At 46.9% G+C, this 24,253-nt stretch overlaps 2 protein-coding genes and 1 pseudogene across 7 annotated transcripts in view; 1 reads left to right on the top strand and 2 right to left on the bottom strand.

Moving 5' to 3' along the window:
- Window positions 1-1,438: 1,438 nt before the first annotated feature.
- Window positions 1,439-2,671, bottom strand: MTLN (mitoregulin). Its single transcript, XM_053383490.1, has 2 exons — window positions 2,450-2,671; window positions 1,439-1,750 (listed from the first exon to the last, which is right to left on the bottom strand). The coding sequence occupies exon 1, from the start codon at window positions 2,635-2,637 to the stop codon at window positions 2,455-2,457; it is 183 nt and encodes a 60-aa protein (XP_053239465.1). The 5' UTR covers window positions 2,638-2,671; the 3' UTR covers window positions 1,439-1,750; window positions 2,450-2,454.
- A 1,085-nt stretch (window positions 2,672-3,756) lies between these two features.
- Window positions 3,757-4,503, bottom strand: LOC128411284 (high mobility group protein B3-like; annotated as a pseudogene).
- Window positions 4,504-11,017: 6,514 nt separating this feature from the next.
- The window catches only part of LOC128411274 (two pore calcium channel protein 1-like), a 37,389-nt gene continuing 24,153 nt past the window's right edge, over window positions 11,018-24,253 (top strand). Inside the window, exons 1-3 of one of the 6 annotated variants that reach the window (XM_053383469.1) lie at window positions 11,018-11,362; window positions 20,886-20,971; window positions 23,197-23,311. In XM_053383469.1, the coding sequence (XP_053239444.1) occupies window positions 11,219-11,362; window positions 20,886-20,971; window positions 23,197-23,311 (345 nt within the window). In that variant the 5' untranslated portion in view covers window positions 11,018-11,218. Of the gene's footprint in view, window positions 11,363-20,883; window positions 20,972-23,196; window positions 23,312-24,253 lie in introns of those variants that run through there. The other 5 variants (XM_053383467.1, XM_053383466.1, XM_053383470.1 and 2 more) reach the window with 5 other exon arrangements.

The following is a 24,253-nucleotide window of genomic DNA, read 5'->3' as shown; positions in this document are numbered from 1 at the left end:
AAAGTATCTCTGTGGATGCGGGTGGCGCTGTGGGTAAAATCTCAGCGCCTAGGACTTGCCGATCGCATGGTCGGCGGTTCGAATCCCCGCGGCGGGGTGCGCTCCTGTCATTCGGTCCCAGCGCCTGCCAACCTAGCAGTTCGAAAGCACCCCGGGTGCAAGTAGATAAATAGGGACCGCTTACCAGCGGGAAGGTAAACGGCGTTCCGTGTGCTGCGCTGGCTCGCCAGATGCAGCTTGTCACGCTGGCCACGTGACCCGGAAGTGTCTGCGGACAGCGCTGGCTCCCGGCCTATAGAGTGAGATGAGCGCACAACCCTAGTCTGGCAAGACTGGCCCGTACGGGCAGGGGTACCTTTACCTTTACTAAAGTATCTCTAGTCATAAGTAAGTCCTATTAAATTCAAGGGGGGTTACACACAGGTGATTGGGTATAGCAGTGGTTTCTAATTGATGGTCCACAGACTCCAGGGGGTCCTCGTAACCCACCCAGGGGGTCTGTGGCACCATCCCCATAACAAAAACTACCACAGAGAGGTAAAAAAATTTAAAAAGTAGAGGGTCCATGGCTTCACTTTTGAAAAACAGGTTTTAAATTAATTAGCTAATTGGGAACCACTGGGGTATAAGATTGCAGCACCATTATACCCAGCATCATCAGATGTGTAAATGAAATTATATAGTGTATGTTGGTTGAGATAGATAGATATTAGATAGATAGATAGATAGATATACCCACACCCCCAAGTGATGTGAGATATAAATATGTGTGTGTGTGTGTGTGCGTGTATACACACACCCACACACCCACACACACACCGTAATAGCTATTTCACCTAGCTGATCTGCAATCAATTTAGGATTTGCTTTATACCAAGTCAGACCACTGGAACAACTAGCTCAGTACTGTTGACACAGAACAGCAGCAGTACTCCAGTTTCAGACAGGAGTCTTTGCCCAAGCCCTGCCTAGATATGCTGGCAACTGAACTTGGAACCACTGAGCTACAGTCTTTCCTCATTAGCTGCTGCACTTCACACATAGCTCAATTACCTTTTCATGGGCTTTGCTTTAACTTTAGCCAGTTGGCCGTATCTAGCTTGTACTGACTCTGGTACTTTAAAGTGTATGGTTCTGTTTGTTTGTTTGTTTTAATGCTGTGAAGTGCTTCAATAGCTCACCTCTGTTTGATAAGTGGTATGTTACCTGTAAGAAATAAATTTTTAATTTGGTCTATCACCCAGTCCTTTTATGTAGTCAATGAGCAAACTATAACCTCCAGAAGATCATGCCACAGTAAAACAGCTCAGCTCTGTGGATTGGTTAGGGAAATGCAACCAAACTTTACCACCAAGCAGGAGGGTTAAGTTTTCACAACTAAAAGGTCTTAGAAATAAAGCATGCCTTCATTCTCTGAGCCAACACAATTTAACTAGAATAACTTGTTAAAATAAAGTTTATTTAGTCACATGCAGACACTTGTTATCAAGATTCAGTCATCATAGTTCAAGTGTCAGACAATGAAACAAATCTTCCAAACATGGCACAAGAAGTTGACCCCATCAAAGCAGACCACAAAATTTCAGTGTTTATATTGATGATGTTCTTCCATACATGTTGAGCTTCTTCAGATATCAGTCTTATTGAGTGAAATAACAGAAGCATTATTCTCGTATGTGTGTGTTTTCTCAAAGTCTATTAAATGTCAGATTTGATCCAAAGGCTTCCTCTTGCTTCCATTTGCTCCAGGCTGTTGATAGGAAGAGAAACAAAATAATAATAATATAAATGATGCTATCTATTCAGGTTTCTTCAAAATCAAAAGTGGATAGGTAAAGGTAAAAGGACCCCTGACCATTAGGTCCAGCTGTGACCGACTCTGGGGTTGCGGTGCTCATCTCGCTTTATTGGCCGAGGGAGCCGGCGTACAGCTTCCGGGTCATGTGGCCAGCATGACTAAGCAGCTTCTGGCGAACCAGAGCAGCGCATGGAAACGCCGTTTACCTTCCCGCCGGAGCAGTACCTATTTATCTACTTGCACTTTGACGTGCTTTCGAACTGCTAGGTTGGCAGGAGCAGGGACTGAGCAACGGGAGCTCACCCCGTCGCGGGGATTCGAACCGCCGACCTTCTGATCGGCAAGTCCTAGGCTCTGTGGTTTAACCCACAGCGCCACCTGCGTCTATCTATTCAGGTTTCTTCAAAATCAAAAGTGGATACATTTAAGCAAATAAAAACTGGGTAGCCAACTGCTAGTTTGGCGTTCAAAAGCCAGCAGTCCTCTTTTTAGAAAGCCATGAAAGGGGGCATGGCCCTTCCCGGCCACCATCCCACTCCCTCTCCCTCAAAAAGCCACCGAAAGGGCATGACCCTTCCCGGCCACCACTCCCTCAAGAAGCCATGCAGAGGGGCATGACCCTTCCCGGCCACCATCCCGCGACGTCCTCACCTGCCTTACGCCAGGTCCAGCTTCTTCTGCGTGGCCGCCAGCTGGTCCTGCAGCCGCTTCTTCCGCCAGTCGAGGTAGCGCCTGCGCGCCCTGTTCGCCTGCCAGCCCACCAGCACCCCCGAAGCGAAGGCCAGCAGCACCGCCAGCTTCACGGAGCGCTCCGAGAGCGGCTCCGAGCTCAGCGCCATATTTCCCACCGTTCTACGGTGCCCACGGAGGGCCAAACTGCTTCCCCTGTCGCCTGGCGAAAGGGAAAGGGGAGGAAAAGGGGCTTTTTTTCGGAGCAGCGGCCACTAGCGGTCAAGCGTAGGCAGGCACACTGGGGGCTGCGATGCTGTGCGGTGAGCGCTTTTCCTCGACAGCGGATCAGGCTGAAATTCAGTAGGCTTCCTTCGGAGTTATGCGGAGGCTCGCGCCATCGAAAGAGCTTTTCGATTTTCTGCCCTAAGGTGCCATTACGCTGAAGAAGAAAGTACTAGATAGAAGTAGTCATGATTGTTTGTTTTTGTATATTTTTGTTTGTTTTCAGTAATAATACATAGGTACAGATTAATAAAAATGTATTCAGCAGTACAGATATTTGCCGTTTTTCAGTCATTACTTGCTATTGCAAAGGTTGATGAATGCAATACATCATGTAACCATAAAACATAGCTGTATACTGCCACAACCCCCCAAACATAAAAGACTTAGTAGTAGTAATGTTTTTTATTTTAAATATATTTGCTTTTTTACTTGCCTTTAACCTTTTATGATTTTATTGCTTAGTTTTATGTTTTTTATATTATAAAGTGCTGTAATATATCTAGTTAAGGCCATGCCGATCTTCCCCTTGAACGCTGTTTTCTCATTCTTTTATAAATACAGTTTTATTGATTTCCAGTATATAACAACAGTTACAAAAAAGGGGTGGGTGCAAAAGCAAAATCCCAATTTACACTCCTCCAGGACAGATCAGTCTACTCGAGTTTGCCAAAATCCGATCTGTGATTTCAGTGGTTGCCATTCTTCAGGGTTATCAGCAAAGTATTTTACAGATGCCATATTTCAACAAATTTGTCTACATCATTTGTATTATTCAATGCATGTAATCTCTTTGTTAATTATTCAGTAATAACACGGCAAAGAAGCAATTCTCAGGATACACACACACATACATGTACATACACACACACACACACACACACACATTGCACAAACACAGAAATAAGTACCTAACAGGGACATTCACGCAAGCACATTTTCGCTTCCAAAAAGGGCAAATAAGACACCATCTTCTTAAAGCAACAGGTGCCTGTTTGTTTTTCCAAATGGTGTTTTCCCTACTCTATGGTATTCACATGGAGACAAGTATTATACCGTTTCTTATTCATTGTCGTTGTCCTCCTCATCTTCTCCTCCTCATCTTCTTCGTCAGCCTCCTCCTCTTCTACCTTTTTCCAAGCTGCAACAGCATCTTTAGCCATGGGACTCATTGCACCATCAAACTTGCCTTTAGATGTGTAGTCAGCTACATCCTTCTCATACTTCTTCAGTTTTGCAGCCTTGTTGTTGTAAGGCTGTTTTTCCACATCTCTGAGGTTGTTCCACATTTCTTTGCCAAGTCTCCAATGGAGATGCCAGATTAGTGGATTTGATCTTGGGATGGAATTCTGAACAGAACAGGAAGAATCCAGACGGTGGCCATTTTGGGGACATTGGGGTCCTCCTTCTCCTTCTTACCCACCCTTTGCTGGTCCGTAATCCTTCATTTCTCTATCATACCGCACTTTATCAGCTTTAGCCATCTCATCAAATTCCCCCTTCTCTTTGCTTGACATGGTCTTCCACCTCTCTGAGCACTTTTTGGAGAACTCTGCAAAGCTGATGGGAACTTCTGGGTTCCTCTTCTTCTGTTCTTCACAACAGGTCTGAACAAAGAAGGCATAAGCAGACATCTTCCCCTTCAGCTTTTTTGGGTCACCTTTAGCCATCTTTACTCCCTGTATTGTTCACTTTAACCTAGATGATAAGCAGGGGAAGAGAGCGAGACACACACATGACATGCCAAGACTCAACGCTAGTAGCTGGGGCTCAGCCTCAAGTTGGCTGCCTACGAGAGCGACCTGTTGTCTGGGGCTTTATATGCCAATAGCAATATCTCAAAACCAACTTGGGGGCTGGTAGGCAACCGGTGTCGATCCCTTAGCACTGGTAAGAGGCACTATTCACTACCTGGGCCACCAGCTGAAGCCTCTGGACCAGCTGTAAGGGAAGCCCCACGTAGAGCACATTACATAAGGTTACAAACAGAAGGTTACCATCCCATGAGCCCCAGGGGCCAAGCTGTGCCTGTCCAAGAAAGGGCACAGATGACACACCCATCAAAGCTGGTGGCAACTGCTCTTCACAATGGAGAAGACCCTACCTTTGGGCTGGTGTCCTACCTGGATTCCATTGCTGCACTCCTTTTCCTGAGAGATGTCCTGCTTCCCTAGCCAGGGCAGCCATATCCTGGGACGGGAGAATACTCATCTCCTTCAGTCTTCTCCAGTCTCAGTCCCTGCCGGTCATCCTCCTGTTGTCCTCCCACCCATGTTCACCTGTCTCAGCCTGCCACTCCACACCTGGCCCAGACATGCGATTCATGACAACCGAAAGATGCAGCAGATGCAACAAGATCCCACTGTTCCCAACAATGTACAGTGGTACCTCGGGTTAAGAACTTAATTTGTTCTGGAGGTCCGTTCTTAACCTGAAACTGTTCTTAACCTGAAGCACCACTTTAGCTAATGGGGCCTCCCACTGCTGCTGCGCCGCTGGAGCACGATTTCTGTTCTCATCCTGAAGCAAAGTTCTTAACCCAAGGTACTGTTTCTGGGTTAGCAGAGACTGAACCTGAAGCATCTGTAACCCAAGGTACCACTGTATTCACAAACTGACAAAACTCCGCTCTCCACTGCAGATCCGCAGCCAGTTTATATTCCCACTCCTTAGGTGTTAACGTTCCCCTGGGGTCCTCAACAAGACACTCTCAAACACCTCCATTCTGGGTGCCCATAAAGACTGCTTGCCCCTCCAAAAATTTTGAATTGTGGGGTTTTTTAAAGATCCACCCCCACCCCACCATGAGTGACCCTGGGCAGAATCAAAAGCAAAGTGCAGGTAATCCAGCCACTTTACACTCTTAACCTTCCTTTCCCAGAATTCCTCTGGGCTCCGCATATTCTCTGTGTTTATGTTTGTTAGTGTGTGTTTTGCCTGCTTTGGTTTGGGGTGTTTTGCCTGTGGTTTTGTTTGGGTTGTTTAGTTGGCAGGGACTGTTTTCCCTTTTGGGAGGGGTGTTCTCCTCCTCCTCCTCCTCCTCTTCATTGGGGGGTGGTATAGCTATTTTGCCTGTAGGTGGGATTCGGGGCATCATTTATTTCTTCCCCTTCTGTGAATTTGCGCCTACAAATGGGATAGATTTCCAGACATGCTTCCCAGGCCCAAAAATGTTGGGGACCACAATGCAAGCTGTTCAGAAACCTGTTTTGCCACTTCATTACCTCCCACCCTAGCAGACCTTTTACCACTTGAACTGGACTGTATTTTCATTTGACTCTGCATAGTAGCAGGGCTTGTCTAAACCTGCAATCCTATATACACTTTCTTCCAAATAGACATGCATAGGATTGCACCTTATGTCTTGTAGTGCCGGCCACCAAGCTTTGCTTTGTCATTTCCTCTCCTTCTATCCACGTGTGTATTTGTGTGTCTTTATGTCTGTGTGTAGAAATCTATCAACTGAAAATAACACCTCATGCATTTGACAGAATGGACTCTAGCCCACAAAAGCCTGGGCTGTAATTAATTTTTAACCTTGAAGTTGCCCCAGAACTCTTTGTTCAGCTGAAAGCTAATAAGAACAGGAGTGTGCCTGTAGTAATCTAATAGTTAAATACAGTTGAATGAACTTGATTGTGCTCTTTGTATGCAAACCCCTCCTCTGTACGTCCCTAGACAGATAAATGCTTCCTCAGCATTTCTGAGGCACTGCTTAGAGAAACAATATTAAGCTGACTTTAATGCCAAACTTCCTTTTCCTGCATGCCAGATTTCACCGCTGGCAGACGAACAAACCAGCGAGCTGCAGCCACAGCCCATGAAAGCAGCGAACTTTTCAACCCTCCGCTGTAGCCGCTCCTTTCAGAACGGCCAGATGGGCAGCCATTTAGTCAATGAAACCATCCAGCCCACAAGAAAAGAGCATTATGCACATTGCGTATGTAAAGTAGGAATGAAACTCTAAATAAAATACTTCTGGGCAGCCACCTTGGCTGAAAACATCCCAGTCCTGGCATATCGCCTGCCTCCCGTAATTTTCCAGTCCTTTACCGTAAAGTTAACCAGCCCTCAGAACACACAGGAGACTGCCTATTCCAGATCGGACCATCTGTGCATCTGGCTCAGAACTGTCTACAACAGGGATGGTGAACCCACTGGGGAAAAGCCACAGCGTAGCCGTAGCGCATCTGCTTTGCATGCACAAGGTCCCAGATTCAGTCCCTGGCATCTTCTGGCCAAGCTGTGAGAGACTCCTGCCTGAAATTCTTGATAGTCGCTGCCCAGCGGCATAGGAAACTATAAGTGGAAGGCAGTTTCCTATGTTCCCGGGTGCCAGTGCATTCAGCACACCATCCAAGAAGAGTCGCTCTCGCTTGATCAGTTAGTGGATCTAGTTTAACTTAGTTGAATCTAGTTAGAGGTAGGTAGCCGTGTTGGTCTGCCGTAGTCGAAACAAAATAAAATAATAATAATAATAATAATAATAATAATAATAATAATCCTTCCAGTAGCACCTTAGAAACCAACTTAGTTAGTTATTGGTATGAGCTTTTTGTGTGTATCTGAAGAAGTGTGCATGCACACAAAAGCTCATAGCAATAACTTGGTTGGTCTCTAAGGTGCTACTGGAAGGAATTTTTTTATTTTTTTATTTAATTTTATTTATTTTATTTGGTTGAATCTAGTTCTCAATGAAATCAATGGGCATTAAGTAAAAGTCTTCTTCCACAGATTCCATTGGCATTTTACTTCAATTAGTTGGTTGGCAGCTGTTGTAAACAAAAATCTGCCCTTTTCCCTTATGGGGTATCCAAGAGCCCATATAGAGTCCTTACTCTATATTGGTTCCCCATTGGTAGGAGAAAATATGTAACAGAGGCCAACCAGAGAATATTGAGAAGCAAAGCAGCTAGTAAGCCTGATCTTTATTGATCTGTTTCAACAGGGTCCTAACTCACCACACGCAGGAGGGAGGAGGAACCCAGAACAATGGCGCGCAAGGCCTTATATACACATTTTAAATTCCCTGCCATGGAGCCCAAGACCACCCCCAGAAACATCATACATAGCAGCCACCTGTCTCAGGAGACAATAGAGGACTGCTCCTTTGGGGGTGAAATCAAAACACTGGAGATTCACAGCTCCTGCTGTGGCTGTAGAGACAGATATGGGAGAGACATGTTTTGTTGCAGTTGGGGCAGATGCATCATGATGTTTCTTCTCTCTGTGTTCCCCCCAGAGGTCATTCCTCCTCTGATCACTGCTAAGGATACATGACTTAACTGTCTCAAGGCACTACGGTCATCTGCAAGGGATTCCCGCGTGGCAGGGTTCATGTTAAAGTTGCAGACATCTTTGTAACACAGAGTTGCTCTGCCAATGGACCTGGTGTCTTAATAATTGGCTCTCATGCATTTGAGAACTCCATCAGGGTTCCAGGGAACATGAAACATCTGTAGGCGCACATCTGTGCCTGCGTAGGCTCTGTTCCAGGCATAGGCAAACTCAGCCCTCCAGATGTTTTGGAACTACAATTCCCATCATCCCTGACCACTGGTCCTGCTAGCTAGGGATCATGGGAGTTGTAGTCCCAAAACATCTGGAGGGCCGAGTTTGCCTATGCCTGCTCTGTTCTGAAGTCATTTGTACAAACATACACATGAAAGGCAAAAGGGGAATACATCTTTTAGGATGATGATTGTCATCTGCACGTTTTATGAGTATTAAAAGTTATATATATATATATATATATATATATATATATATATATATATCTGTCTAATATACTGGAACACCTTTTTACTTGACCAAAAATGTCTCTGCAGTGTAATCCTAACTGTATCTACTAATATTTAAGTCCCACTGAGTTTAATGTGACTTACTCTCAGGTAAGTGGGGTAAGGATTATAATCAAATTAACTCAGGGATGGTCCTCCAGATGTTGCTGAAGTACAACTCTGAAATTATTATGGGTTCCTCGGGTCCCATCAATGGGTTAGTTTCACTGCTCTATGACATTTTTGTCAAATGCTACTTTTACTGCAAATCAAAAACATAAGACCTGGTGGGAACACAACTGGGGAGTTCATACAGAAGATGAAGATTGGGGGGGGGAATCTGGTCCAAGGTCCCATAGACATCTGTTTTGGCTCAAAGAAGGAACTCTTCCTGAAAATGGCGCATAGTTGGTACTTAACACAATGATTCATTCCTTTTGTACATGGGGGTGCTTCACACTTAGGCTGGAGGGGCTGCCAGGATGCTGGGACCTACCAGCATAAGTGATGGCACTGCCCAAGGTAAACTGGTTCAGGACAAAAGTATTTTCTGACATCTCATTGATAACTGGACAAGCAATCCATCCCTCCCCTTGTCTGGATCTTGGATTTGTTTGCAGATTCGGATCAAGATGAGAAAAAAACAAGGAATTGATTTTGCATCTTTTGATAGCAGTCCAGGACACAATTGTAGGTTTTGTAAAAGCTTATCTTCTTTTTAAAATAAAAAATTGCAGTGGTTTTGATTTAGATCATGGAACCCTTTGTAATTATAGACCACAGATCCTTTTCCTCCTGGTATGTTTTATTGTTGATTTAGTAAATCACTTAGCTGTATTCTATACCTCTTTATTTGCAATTGTGACAATTTACCTTTAAAAAACTATTTTTTCATTATTTCTTTTTTTCAGAAAAAATGGGAGGGGAAACCTTAGAACTCCCATCAGTCACAGCCAGCATGGGGATGATGTGAGCCAGACCAGTGGCTGGGGATGATGGGAATTGTAGTTCTGCAACATATTAGGGGCTAAAGGTTCTCCACCCCAAGATTAAGCCAACCCCATTAAATGCAGCAACCCTGGTTTTGTCATTTCTGTTTCCAGTTGTTTTGTTGTTTTTAAATTCATAAATTGCGGTGAGACCCTTTGGGGTTAGTTGGTGGGAAATTCAGTGTTATAAAGGAATTGCCCATTCCTTATTTGGATCCTTAACATTTCTTTTAGCTTTACAGCACTTGTAGCTGTGACGGGGGAGGGAAGGAACAGAGAAGTGTGGCTGCAATCATACATGTCATAAAAATGGATACATGCATATATTGTGGGATGCCAGAGTCTTGTGGCATCTTGAAAACAAATGGATTTATTGTGGCATTAAACTTCCATGGATTACAGCCTCTTCATCTAATGCATTTAGTGTTATCCCAATTTGTAAGTCCACATATCTTCTTTTTCTTCTTGGGTGAGGCTTGTCAAAAGTGTTGCCGGAGAGAAATGAAATGCAGAAAAGTGCACACCTTGATAATTGCATACTGAAAACGGTGATTTACAAAACTGCTCTCCGTCTAATCTGCAAACGATAGCATTGACACTCCTGATGCATTTAAAGCACATGGCTGCCAATCCGCTACTAAGCTCAGTCCAAGGTACACAAATGGTGGGAGATGGAGTCCAGCAATGCCATACCTCCCTGACAGAGCATCTGCCCTGCAAACAGACGGTCGCCGGTTCAGTCCCCGCTGGCATCTCCAGGTGGGGTTGGGAGAGGCTCCTACCTGAAACCCTGGGGAGCGGCTGCCAGTCAGTGTAGACAAGACTCAGCTAGATAGACCAATGGGCTGACTTGGGTACTAAGGCAGCTTCCTATGTGTTCCTTGAAAACAGGGACTTGCTTTCCCACAAGGATGTAGCTGGGTGGTGCTGCAAGGTGGCCACCCCGTGCGTTTTCACCAACCTCGAGTTAAACGTGCAGCGGGTGGGGGCACTTTTGAAATCCCACGACGCCCCTTTGTTGTTGTTTAGTCGTGTCCGACTCTTCGTGACCCCATGGACCAGAGCATGCCAGGCACTCCTGTCTTCCACTGCCTCCCACAGTTTGATCAAACGCATGCTGGGAGCTTCGAGAACACTGTCCAACCATCTCGTCCTCGGTCGTCCCCTTCTCCTTCTCCTTCTCCTTCTCCTTCTCCTTTCCCTACATCAGGGTCTTTTCCAGGGAGTCTTCTCTTCTCATGAAGTGGCCAAAGTATTGGAGCCTCAGCTTCAGGATCTGTCCTTCCAGTGAGCACTCAGGGCTGATTTCCTTCAGAATGGATAGGTTTGATCTTCTTGCAGTCCATGGGACTCTCCAGAGTCTCCTCCAGCACCAGAATTCAAAAGCATCAATTCTTCGGCGATCAGCCTTCTTTATGGGGACGCCCCTTTACAAACCCCAATAAACTCAGCCGGGCTTCCTTTCCGAGGCAACCCACAGGGCGGATCCAGATTCTCGCCGGCCTCCTTTGCAGCGGGGGCGGGGAGCTGGAGGCACCCCAAAGTTTTGTTGCTCCACGGCGAGCGCGGAATCAAGGCGCTTCGCGCAGCGCCTGCTCGCTCATCCATCCTTCTCCGGGGCTGGGAGTCGTTTCCGCTGCCCGGAGTCACGTGCAGCTGGGGATTAAAGCCTCCTCGGCGGCGCTGCAGCTTCGGGGATGGAGTCTGCGGGCCGGAGTCGAGTCGGGATCCCGCAACCGCCGGCAGCGCAGGAGCAACCAGACTCCGCAGCCGCGCAGCCGCCGCGCAGCTTAGCCGGAGCCGCGCCCGACGCCGCGATGGGAGACTCGGCGCAGGAGGAGGTGACCCGCCCAAGACTGGTTCTTGCGCGACCGTGGCGAGGGGAGGAGAGGGGAGGTCTCCGCTTGGAGGGGCTGCATCGTCCACGTTGCTTTGCTGATCCCCCTGCAGGCCCAGCCCAAGCCTGCGCAACTCTCTCTCCCCCTTTCCCCCATGGCTGCTTTGCTACTGCAAATGTTTCCACGGGCCCCCACTTTTTGGGAACGAGAGATCCCTTTGCAGCGCGCCTGCTTGCACCAAACACCAGCTGCTCTAGCAAGTCGTTATTTTTCTTGGGGTGTCCCGTGAGTTAGGGGGAAGAGTTTGCCCACTTCTACAGCTGCGCCTCTGGACAGCTAGTTGTGTGGCATCTTCAGCCACTTTTCCTTCAGCTCCATGGCGCACAAAAGCTTCACCTGCGTAAAGGGGCGTTTGGGTGGGCAGGAAGGCACGCGTGCAAACTTAAAAGGTTGGCAGAGACTGTTGCTCTGCTGGCCTGGCTGCCGCTTCTCGGCCAATGTGCCGAGAGCCTTTTAAAAAAAAAAAAAAAGCTGAGCGAGGCGTTTTCGTCGCATTCCTTGGCAAAGGCGAGATCCGTTATACAGGCAGAGACACAGCAGCTGCTGCCTGGGGTGGAGCAATTCAAGGGGTACCTGCGGCATCCTGCAAGCAAAGGTGTGTCTTGCTGGGATGACTGGCGCCTTGTCGATACCCATCAAGAGTCCAGCCCATCAGACTCCATGAGGCTATTGCAGGCAATCTGGCCTCTGCTTTTCCCATCACAGTCCAACTTAGGATGGCAGTTCTGTTTCAGAGGCTGTGTACAGTACATATTATGGGCTGGAAACGCAGTTTGTTGTTGTTGTTGTTTAGCCGTGTCCGACTCTTCGTGACCCCCTGGACCAGAGCACGCCAGGCACTCCTGTCTTCCACTGCCTCCCGAAGTTTGGTCAAACTCATGCTGGTAGCTTTGAGAACACTGTCCAACCATCTCGTCCTCTGTCGTCCCCTTCTCCTTGTGCCCTCCATCTTTCCCAACATCAGGGTCTTTTCCAGGGAGTCTTCTCTTCTCATGAGGTAGCCAGAGTATTGGAGCCTCAGCTTCACAATCTGTCCTTCCAGTGAGCACTCAGGGCTGATTTCCTTAAGAATGGATAGGTTTGATCTTCTTGCAGTCCATGAGACTCTCAAGAGTCTCCTCCAGCACCAGAATTCAAAAGCATCAATTCTTCGGCGATCAGCTTTCTTTATGGTCCGGCTCTCACTTCCAAACATCGCTACTGGAAATGCAGTTAGGTTGTTCTTTTTCTCAATTTGGATCAAAACTGGGTCTTTTAAGTGGGGCGGGAATGCAAAAGTTCATAAGAAACAACCGGACGGAATTGGATTGCGGCTAACGTCGTGCATGCACTGCTTCCCAAACCAGAGTATGGCTGCAGAGTAAATGGGCTTGTGCGCACAGCCATGGTAGCTTCATTATAGAGAGTCAGACCATTGGCCCATCTGTTCATGCAGCTCAATATTGTCTGCACTGGATGGGGGGCTGCTATCTGGGGTTTCATATGGGGGAACATTCTCAGCCCTCGCTGGAGATGTCTGGGGTTGAACATTGGGAACTTCTACCTGCAAAACTGCCACTGAGCCACAGCCATTCCCAACAGCTGATGGAAAGACTTGATTCATAAAGGCAATAGGTGTTCCTCTTCTCACATTATTTAATGGCGATCAATGCATTAGATTTCCAACCCCGTTTTGCTTGACATACAGTGGTACCTCGGGTTACATACGCTTCAGGTTACATACGCTTCAGGTTACAGACTCTGCTAACCCAGAAATAGTACCTCGGGTTAAGAACTTTGCTTCAGGATGAGAACAGAAATCGCGCGGCGGAGGCGGGAGGCCCCATTAGCTAAAGTGGTGCTTCAGGTTAAGAACAGTTTCAGGTTAAGTACAGACCTGCGGAACGAATTAAGTACTTAACCCGAGGTACCACTGTACTTGGGCTGTGCCCAAGTTCTGCTCAAAAGAGGAAACTCTATGAATTTAGATCAACTAGATTGGCTTCTTGGTCATATCCTTACTGTTATCAAAATGAACAGAAGAGCATCCCTGCGGGTTCAGGCCAGGATCCTGTCCTCTCTGTAGTCAGCCAGATGCCCATGGGAAACCTGAAAGCAGGAACTGAACACAGCTGCACCTCCCTTCCTGCAGTTTCCAGCAACAGGCATCCGTAGGATGAATACTCTCACATAGAAGAGGACTCTGGCAAAGCAGTTTCTCCTGTGACATGAGCTGTCCCTCCTGATGGAGAAAGCAAGGTTGTTTTCCACAAACCCTTGCAAGGAGAGCCTACTTGGGGCTGTCGAGATTTCAAGCCAAAAGAGCAGAGCCCCCAGCTTAGCTCTTAGTCCAGAGGAATTTGGCCACCCTCCAGGTGCCCGGCTTGATTCCTTATGACCTCCCCTGCCAGCGACTCCCGGCAAGATCTAAGGAGGTCTCCAATCGGCGATTCTCCTCAACGTGAAGGAGAACACACCACTCCCCCCCACTCCTCTCCCAGGGAGGGGGAGAGAGACAGACAGAAATATATTTACATGTCTTTATTCCTGTCTTTCACCAGTACAGAGAAAACATGTCTGCACACTCTGCTTCCCACTGCAGAGAGAGAATAAACTCCACCCATGTACTTCCAGTACAGGGTCATGTGCTGCTCTGAGGTAACATCCGGCTCTCAGAGCACTTTACAGACAGTCCCAGTTTCCCACGGGACAATCCAATAACACCCACATCCTGTTTACCATTCCAGCCACCTGGTGCTTGCTTCTGCATTGCTCCTTTTTCGTAACATCCTCCCCCAAAAGAATCAATGCGTGTTGCAGCAAGCAAAGCATGATCCAGAGAAGAAAACAAACAGTTGTTATACACATAACACTCCCCTGTTGTTTCAGTTCCACCCTTGGAACTCCCCGCCACTGGTTTCCCCAGTGTACCTCTCTGGTTGTCTGGTTTCCAAGGAATGAGTGCATCTGCATTACCTTGGCTAGCAACTCTCTGTTGTGTCTTTGTCTCTGACTTAGACACAGCTCCAACCTGTCCTTGGTTGTTTACAACAGCAACACATGCAACAGCTAAGTTAGCAAACTCTTTTGAGTACCTCTTGGGTGGTTGACCCTTTGTAACTCTCTCAGACCTACGTATGAGGTGCTGATCCTCTCTGCTCACTGGTCCAGTCTCAGGACTTTTTGGAGAACTAGTTCCAATGGTAAACAGTGGTTCATCCTTCACCTGTGAAGGCCTATCTATTGTGTGAGACTTCCTCTCAATGACTGTGACAACTGAGCTCTCCGAGCTATCAGTGTCATCACTTTCAGTACAGCTGTAATCGCTGTAATCAGTAAAATCATCATCATCTGAATCGTCCTCAGTGGGAAATGTGTGTACTATCACTCTCTCCTGTTCAGGAGCACTCTCTAGAAATTTTGTGAGAATCACCTGACCAGATTCAGACAAAATTACTCTGTAGAGACCCTTTTCATACCCCACAAAAATGCCTCTGGCATTCTTTACTCCACCTGGAGCTTCTGTTCTCACATGAGACCCAAAAACCTTGAAATGGGCAACAGAAGGTTTTCTGTGGAACAGTTTCTCAAAAGGAGAACTTCCCAACTCTTTTGAAACCTTTCTCACTTTCGTATAACAGTACGACATTAGAGACTCGGCCCAGTACTCATGTGGCAGATGTGAACTTAGCAATTGCGCTTCCATCCCCTTTTGCAATTCTCTGTTCACCCGTACACAGACACCCCTGTTCCACGCTTCCGCTGAAACAGAAACCTTGTGTCTTATTCCCTTCTTCTGCAGGAACCTCTGGAAATCCTGCAAAAGAAAAATCTGCTTCTCATCTGTGAATAGACAATCAATGTTAGCATCATGCATACTCTTAACTTTGTCACAAAACTCCTGAAACCTCTCCAAGGCTTCCTTTGGCTTTCTCAACACATAAACCCAGACATAGTTAGAGAAATGATCCACACACACAAGATAATATCTTGCATTGCCTCTAGATGGTTCTAGAGGACCAATCACATCAGCATACACCCGCTGAAAAGCTCTGTTGACCCCGGTCTTCTTCTTGCTCACACCTGCAATAGAAACTTGGTTAGACACAGATGAATTACATTCCATGTAATCACTTTGGTCAAAAGTCAACAAATATAGTCCATCCTTCTGTTTGGCAGAAAGATATAACTCTCCATCTTTGTAGATCTTGCAGCTCTCAGCATCGTAGGACAGTTTCAGTCCTCTCTTTGCAATCTGCGAAACACTCAGCAGATTGAACTTCAATTCAGGAACCAAGTAAACATTGTTTATTGTCAAGTCCAGACTCTTTAGATAGACAGTCCCCACGCCGGCCGCTTCTAGCTCCTGACCATTGGCCTGTGTCACAGTGAAGCTTTGCTTCTTAAACGTTGAAAAGAGTTCTCTGTGTGGGGACATATGAAACGTGCATCCAGTGTCAATAACAAACGAGTTCCCAACGTCTGGTTTGGTTCCTTTTGCCATCAAAGCCTTTGCAGGTTCCACCATAGGCTTGGTACGACCTTTGCCTGACGCCTCAGGCTTTGCCGAGCGGCCCTTCGCTCCTTTTGGCTGACGTGGCTTCTTGCAGTTCCGCTGAAGATGCCCAGCCTGTCCGCAAGTGTAACACTGCACAGCATTCAAAGCTACAGCATCTTTTCCAGTAGCCTCATCGGTGGGGGAATTAGAACTCCGTTCCTCCCTCCCCCTGTGCTTTACTTCCAGTGCAGCATGCCGGCTGTGTTCTTCTAGAACCACGGCACCCAGGGGCACTCCCCCCTTCTTGGCATCCATGCTGAATCCAAGGGTCAGTTTTGCACACAATCTCAAGCCAGCTTTCGCTTTCAGGCCAGTAATCTCCAAAAGTCTCTCGGCTTGTTTTTCTGCTTTCTCAGGCAGGCAATCTGCACGCTGTTTTCCACAGCTGCAAAAGGTAGTCAAAACATTTTCGATTTCCCAGGCTCTTTTTAGGCCACTCAGTAACTGGCAGACGTTGCCTAGCAACCTGCTCAGGACGGAACTCCTTATCTAAACCACAGGAATTCCTGGTATGCAAGCTTGCTCTTTCAGAGCTGTTTTTCTCAAACGCAGCTTGTGAACCAGAAAATAAATCTTTCTGCGTTCATTCTCTCTTGCCCAAAATGCAGCATACCTGTTCCGTTGCCTTGAAACACACTCCTCTCGGTGTCCAGCTGTCTGTTCTGTTTAGCCTCTGGCTGCAGGCAGACGCTTTTCTTTATCTCCTTAGGTGCAGAGGATGGCAACGATTCATCGACCTCTCACCTCTCATGCAGATTCCCATAGATCAGATAACCATCCTCTGCTACCAGTTGTCGAGATTTCAAGCCAAAAGAGCAGAGCCCCCAGCTTAGCTCTTAGTCCAGAGGAATTTGGCCACCCTCCAGGTGCCCGGCTTGATTCCTTATGACCTCCCCTGCCAGCGACTCCCGGCAAGATCTAAGGAGGTCTCCAATCGGCGATTCTCCTCAACGTGAAGGAGAACACACCACTCCCCCCCACTCCTCTCCCAGGGAGGGGGAGAGAGACAGACAGAAATATATTTACATGTCTTTATTCCTGTCTTTCACCAGTACAGAGAAAACATGTCTGCACACTCTGCTTCCCACTGCAGAGAGAGAATAAACTCCACCCATGTACTTCCAGTACAGGGTCATGTGCTGCTCTGAGGTAACATCCGGCTCTCAGAGCACTTTACAGACAGTCCCAGTTTCCCACGGGACAATCCAATAACACCCACATCCTGTTTACCATTCCAGCCACCTGGTGCTTGCTTCTGCATTGCTCCTTTTTCGTAACAGGGGCTTCCCTTACCAGGTTTCAGAGGTGCTTGTTAGATGCACCCCATCCTTAATAAAATCTTAGGTGGAAGCTGTAACTTCAGTCCAGGCAGGATCCTGCCAGCTTGATCAAGGGGCTGGAACAGCTCCACTATGGAGAAAGGCTGTAGCCCGTGCAGCTTTTTAGTTTAAATAAATGTCTTTAAAGTCTACCTGTTTTTTAGTTTAGAGCAGATGCACCAGGTTGTGCCCAACGTTGTGGGAGCCATCGTGCTTGTGTGACTTCAAGCACACAATGATGTCCCCGCGTGTTGGGAAGAAGCCAAGAGGAAAGCTATAAAGAAGGATTAGACAAATTCATGGAGCAGAAGCCTCTCAGGGGCTACTTCCATGGTATGTGGGGGGGGGGGGAGAGATTCCCACAGTGGTGTTGCATGTCTTTGGTACTCATAGATGGTGGGTGTGGTCTAAACCACTGAGCCTCTTGGGTGTGCTAATCGGAAGGTCGGCAGTTTGAAACGGGGTGAGCTCCCGTTGCTCTGTCCCAACCCCTGCCAACCTAGCAGTCCGAAAACATGCCAGTGCAAGTAGATAAGTAGGTACCGCTGCAGCGGGAAGGTAAAAGGCATTTCTTTGCACTCTGGTTTCCGTCACAGTGTCCCATTGCACCAGAAGTGGTTAAGTCATGCTGGCCACATGACCTGGAAAAGCTGTCTGTGGACAGACGCTGGCTCCCTCAGTCTGAAAGCGAGATGAGCGCCACAACCCCTTTGACTGGTCTTAACCATCCGGGTCCTTTACCTTTACCTTTTACCCTTTTTTTAAGGAAGATAGAGGACAGCCTTATATGGAGTCAGACCATTGGCCCATCTAGCTTAGAACTCTCTACCCTGTCTGGCCACAAGTCTTTATGGTTCCTGGCAGTGGTCTCTCACAGGCCTTCTTGAAGATGCTGGAGATCAAACTTGGGGCGTTTTGCATGCAAAACAGATGCTCTACTATTCAACTATGGCTCTTCTCCAAGAAACTTTTCACAAGAGGCCCCAGAAGGGCAGTGCAATGGCTGGGATGGTCCCAGAGTCCTGCCCACTTGTCCTCTGCAAACTTCAGAGGGTGGCTGGGGCATCTGGGTGTCTCACGTTGCGTCAGAGGCATGACACACCTGTGAGGAGGATACCACCAGCTCCAAGTTTAGGAGAAAGGATGACGTTCATTATTCCTGCCAGAGGGGTGCACTCATTGCAATGACGAATGTTGCAGTGGACCCCTGACTTTGACATTTGCCACACTGGAGATCAAAACAAGCTTTCTTTAAAGGGGAGGGCGGGGCTTCACGGCTTGGCTTTAAAGGAGTGTTTAAAAAAATTATCTGTGCAAGAATGGGCAGCTTTGTAACCTAAGTAGGGACACTGTGGGACTTGTTTTAGTTCAGCCCGCCAACATTCGGGGTCACATTGGGACATACGAAATGTCACTTTTGTTGCAACAATGCTGAAGTCCTATCCAACTCGACTGTGGCTTGTCTCAGAGCAAGTATTTTGGAGTGCTTGGCCTTCACAATGTTTCATGCCCAGAGCAACCTCATTGTCTGGCTTGACATGTAGCCAAAGCTCTTCTCTGTGGAAGTTGTGCTCAAATTATAAGTGTCATATGGGGAGACAAGTGAGAGGGGAGTGGAGGAAGCAGATTGTTGTCTGGTATTGTGGAAAGCAAAAGGACTCCTTTCCTTGGCAGTTGCCCATCTTCTTTTAAGGTGTACAACGTACTAGATTCCTTTTAAGGTGTACAATGGATTCCCCCTGCCCCCTTTGATCTTAGTCGGAAGAGCCATAATCAAGTAATCTGTTATGCTTGGAACAAGCTGTTTCTTGTGAGACGACTACTACTTAAAATTTGTAAACAGTTAACCATTGCATTTTAATAGCCAAACAGTCCACTTGAACTAAACCTTTGACAGCATTCTGAATTGCATAGCTCATGCTGACAGATGGACTTACATTCTGCCCCTCGATGTCTTACTCTGTGACCTCTGAACCTGGGAAGCACGTGGCTGGTGGTCTGCAGGCCGTGATCCGAGTAACGTGGCAAACAATGCCAAGCTGTGTGCGTGCACACATTGTGGACTACTAAAAGGCTGGAGCTCTTTTCTCTTGTCCTATGGCCCTGCAGCCAGACCCTACGTATAAAAAGGTAAAAGGACACCTGACCATTAGGTCCAGTTGTGACCAACTCTGGGGTTGCGGCGCTCATCTCACTTTATTGGCCGAGGGAGCTGGCGTACAGCTTCCTGGTCATGGGGCCAGCATGACTAAGCCGCTTCTGGCGAACCAGAGCAGCGCACGAAAATGCCGTTCACCTTCCCGCTGGAGTGGTCCCAGCTCCTGCCAACCTAGCAGTTTGAAAGCACATCAAAGTGCAAATAGATAAATAGGTACCACTCCAGCAGGAAGGTAAACGGCGTTTCCGTGCGCTGCTCTGGTTCGCCAGAAGTGGCTTAGTCATGCTGGCCCCATGACCAGGAAGCTGTATGCCGGCTCCCTCGGCCAATAAAGCGAGATGAGTGCCGCAACCCCAGAGTTGTCCGTGACTGGACCTAATGGTCAGGGGTCCCTTTACCTTTACCTTACATTCCAGCCACGTGAAAGCTAAAGGTTTCTGTTCCACATGGAACATGTGCGTGCATCTCTTTGAAAATACTCAATGCAGGCAAGCAGGAGGCGTTATCCCAGTTGAAGAAAACAGACAGACCTAAGTGGCTGGTCAGAGACAGGCATGCAAAGGTGCCATGCTAACTTCCCAGAAGGTGGGATGCTGTTGCTTACTAGGGAATGGTGAGTTCAGCACAGCACTAACACCAGATCAGTTCTGCTGGTAAGAACATAAGGAGAGCCTGCAGAATCAGGCCAGTGGCTCATATAGTCACAAGAGAGCTCTCCCTGTTTTTAGCAACTGACATTCAGGAGCATGGCTGCCCCCGACAGTGGAAGCCAAGCATAGCCATAATGACTAGTAGCCACTTACAACCTTTGGTTATGGGTAGGAGAGAATATATTAATTGCAGTTTATTCCTCCAGATGCTCATGCATGTGGGATAAACAGAGGTTCAAAATCCCATCCTTGGCAGCGAAATTAAAAGCATAGGATTTAGGCTGTCAAACCTTGTTTGAGCAAGTCCATCTATGAAGTCATCTGGCTTTCCCCTTCTTAACCAGCTCAACAAAGAATTGGGCAGCAGCTTGTGAGTTAAGTCTGAGTGTAGAGCAGTCAAAGTGCAGCCGTGTTGATAATAATAATAATAATAATTTATTATTTATACCCCGCCCATCTGGCTGAGTTTCCCCAGCCACTCTGGGCGGCTCCCAATCAGTGTTAAAAACAGTACAGCGTTACATATTAAAAACTTCCCTGAACAGGGCTGCCTTAAGATGTCTTCTGAATGTCAGGTAATCATTTATCTGTTTGACATCTGATGGGAGGGCGTTCCACAGGGCGGGCGCCACTACCGAGAAGGCCCTCTGTCTGGTTCCCTGTAGCCTCACTTCTCGCAATGAGGGAACTGCCAGAAGGCCCTCGGTGCTGGATCTCAGTGTCCGGGCTGAACGATGGGGGTGGAGACGCTCCTTCAGGTATACAGGACCGAGGCCATTGAAAATGTATTCCCTCTTTACAGCAGAGTCTTCTCCTGGCAGCAGCGTATGTGTATGATGCCCAGTACAATAGGAACATCCCCTTTGATACCTCTCCACGGGCAGTCAGGTAAGTGCATGGTTTGGGGGCCTCATGCTGAACACTCGGATGCATGCTGCAAAAAGTGTGTAAGGTTGCTGAAATGTGAGAGTGCCTTGGCTTCATTAATTTTTCAGGCTGGGTGTGTGTGTGTTGTGTTTGATATTAAATAATAATAATAATAATAATAATAATAATAATAATAATAATGTATTATTTATACCCCACCCATCTGGCTGGGTTTCCCCAGCCACTCTGGGCAGCTTCTAACAAAATATTAAAATACAATAGTCTATTAAACATTAAAAGCTGCCTTCAGATGTCTTCTAAAAGTCTGGTAGTTATTTTTCTCTTTGACATCTGGTGGGAGGGCGTTCCACAGGGCGGGTGCCACTACCAAGAAGGCCCTCTCCCTGGTTCCCTGTAACTTGGCTTCTCACAGTGAGGGAACTGCCAGAAGGCCCTTGGCGCTGGACCTCAGTGTCCGGGCAGAACGATGGGGGTGGAGATGCTCTTTCAGGTATACTGGACCGAGGCCGTTTAGGGCTTTGAAGGTCAGCACCAATACTTTGAATTGTGCTCGGAAATGTAATATTAAACCTTGTGCAGTAGTGTAGGTAGCCAGGGGCGGGGGGTGGTCTGCACCGGATTGGGGGGGCAGTCTGTAGGGCGGCATGGGAGTCTTAAGTGTGGAATGGTGTCTGCTACGCAGGGGTTGGGATTCTGGGCAGCAGGTGAGCTTGTGGGCGGCACGTCAGTTCCTTGGCTTTTCGGGGGCTTCAGGTGGGCGGAGCCACTTCCTGTCCCAAAATGGCCGTTGCCCTAAAAAAGCCAGGTCATGGTGGTACAGTGGAACCTCGGGTTACATACGCTTCAGGTTACAGACACCGCTAACCCAGAAATATTACCTCGGGTTAAGAACTTTGCTTCAGGATGAGAACAGAAATCGTGCACCAGCGGTGTGGCGACAGCAGGAGGCCCCTTTAGCTAAAGTGGTACCTCAGGTTAAGAACAGTTTCAGGTTAAGAACGAACCTCCAGAACGAATTAAGTTCTTAACCCGAGGTACCACTGTAGAAGCTACGTGGAATGAAGATGAGGCCTCTGGTGCTATGGTTGTCTCAAAAAGTGTATTTTGGGGGTTCTGCCACAAATGTGGCTAATATGGCTTGATGCTGTTTTTGAGCAAGGTTGATACTGAAGATTCGTCTTGTTGGTTTTCTCCAGAATGAGGCTATATGATTCCTCTAGCAGCCTTGTTCCCAGCACTGCTCAAGAATTTTCAGAAACAAACAAAAGTGCCGTGTTGACATTGGTTGGATAAAAATCAGTGTACTTTTGAAAGGTTAGGCCCGTCGTCCCGATTCAAAACAGCATTCGATTGTATCCAAGCATAGAAGAAAAGTGGCTCTTTGAGCTCAGAAACCATCATGCAAAATTTGGATACAGTATCTTATGTGTTGTCCAACGGCATAGCAAGCAGACAGATAACTTCCTTTATTTCTCCATAGATTTTTATTAAAGTTCGAAAAAAGATATCAAAGGTGGATGTCAGATACCCAAGAAATGAATCTAAATAAAAACACAAACTCAAAAGAGGAAAAGAAAAAAGGGGAAAGAAAGAAAAAGGGGGGGGGGAGAAAAGAATATAACTTCTGATTCTTCGTCTGTCAGCTATATATAGAAAATTATTCCCAACATCCACTCCAGGATAATACCCAATAATTCCACTTTCTATAAACCAATATTTTCTTCAATCCTCAAATCCAGATATCACAAGTTCATTTACTTTTCCACACGAAAAGTCTATAAGGAGTTTCCAGTCAACAATGATAATTACTTTCCAAAATATAGCAGAAAATACCCAGCATTGCTCAGGAATGCTGAGAAACCAAAAAAAAATACTGAGATTTATAAATGGGTAGTATAATGTGTTGGTTTCTAGGGCTGCGCTTTGCAGTTCGCCAGCAACTTTTGATCCTTGTATGTTTTAAAGCCCCAGCTTGTTTTCAGTGACTGCAAGTTTTATTCAATCGTTTCAAATATTGTGTTTTGATGCAGTAACTTGCCCTGGGACCCTCGGGGAGAGGGGCTTAGAAATAAATGAATAATAAAATCTTTGAGGCAGGTCCTGGTGGTTTAGAGCAGTCTTTAAATATTCTCCCTGCTGTTGCCGCCACAACAACTGCGCTTGCTGGAGCTAGAGATCATTTTCCTACCGAGGTTCTCAGTTGCTTTTCCGACTTCTCTTCCCAGACTTTACTATCTGTATAACCACTGGACTATGCAAGCAGCTACCTACTTCTTTATATTTGTAGACCTCGCCCTTGCGCTGTTTGAAGAGCCAGCTGTGTACCTGCTGCCTTTCTTGGTAAGCTTTCATAATAATAATAATAATTTATTATTTATTCCCCAGCCACTCTGGGCGGCTTCCAAAAAAATATTAAAATACTATAATACATCAAACATTAAAAGCTTCCCTAAACAGGGCTGCCTTCAGATGTCTTCTAAAAGTCTGGTAGTTGTTGTTCTCTTTGACATCTGGTGGGAGGGTGTTCCACAGGGAAGGCGCCACTACTGAGAAGGCCCTCTGCCTGGTTCCCTGTAACTTGGCTTCTTGCAGTGAGGGAACTGCCAAAAGGCCCTCAGCGCTGGACCTCAGTGTACAGGTAAAACGATGGGGGTGGAGACGCTCCTTTCAGGCAAATTGGGATGGCTAATAATTCCATCCTGATGTTGGAGGCTCAATAAAATGTGTGTGTGTGTGTAAGTGCATGTGCGCTTTAATCTAGAATGATTAACTTTGGCACAATTCTGCATATAAGAAACTTTGCTCTCTCTCTCTTTTTTTAAATAATAATAATAATAAATTTTATTTATAGCCCACCCTCCGCGGCCAGAGCTGCGCTCAGGGCAGCTAACACCAGTAAAATTACAGTAAAAACATAATTGGGGGGGGGGCAATTTAAAATGCAGCCTCATTTTAAAAGTAGCCCATAGATCAAGACCATAAGGGGAGGGAAACATAAGGGTCAGATTGAGTCCAAACCAAAGGCCAGGCGGAACAGCTCTGTTTTGCAGGCCCTGAGGAAAGATGTCAAGTCCCGCAGGTCCCTCAGGTCTCTTGTGACAGAGCGTTCCACCAAGTCGGGGCCAGTACTGAAAAGGCCCTGCATTAAGAAATACTTTTTAATGTGTCCTGAATCTTCTGACATTTCAGCTTTACCGATTGGCCATGAGTTTTAGTGTTATGAGAGAGGAAGAAGAACTTTTTCCACTTTCTCCATTCCATGCCCAATTTTATAAACGTCTT

This window comes from Podarcis raffonei, chromosome 3 (genome assembly GCF_027172205.1).
Source record: "Podarcis raffonei isolate rPodRaf1 chromosome 3, rPodRaf1.pri, whole genome shotgun sequence".
Classification (NCBI taxonomy): Eukaryota; Metazoa; Chordata; class Lepidosauria; order Squamata; family Lacertidae; genus Podarcis; species Podarcis raffonei.
This window is presented reverse-complemented; position numbering and strand designations above follow the sequence as displayed.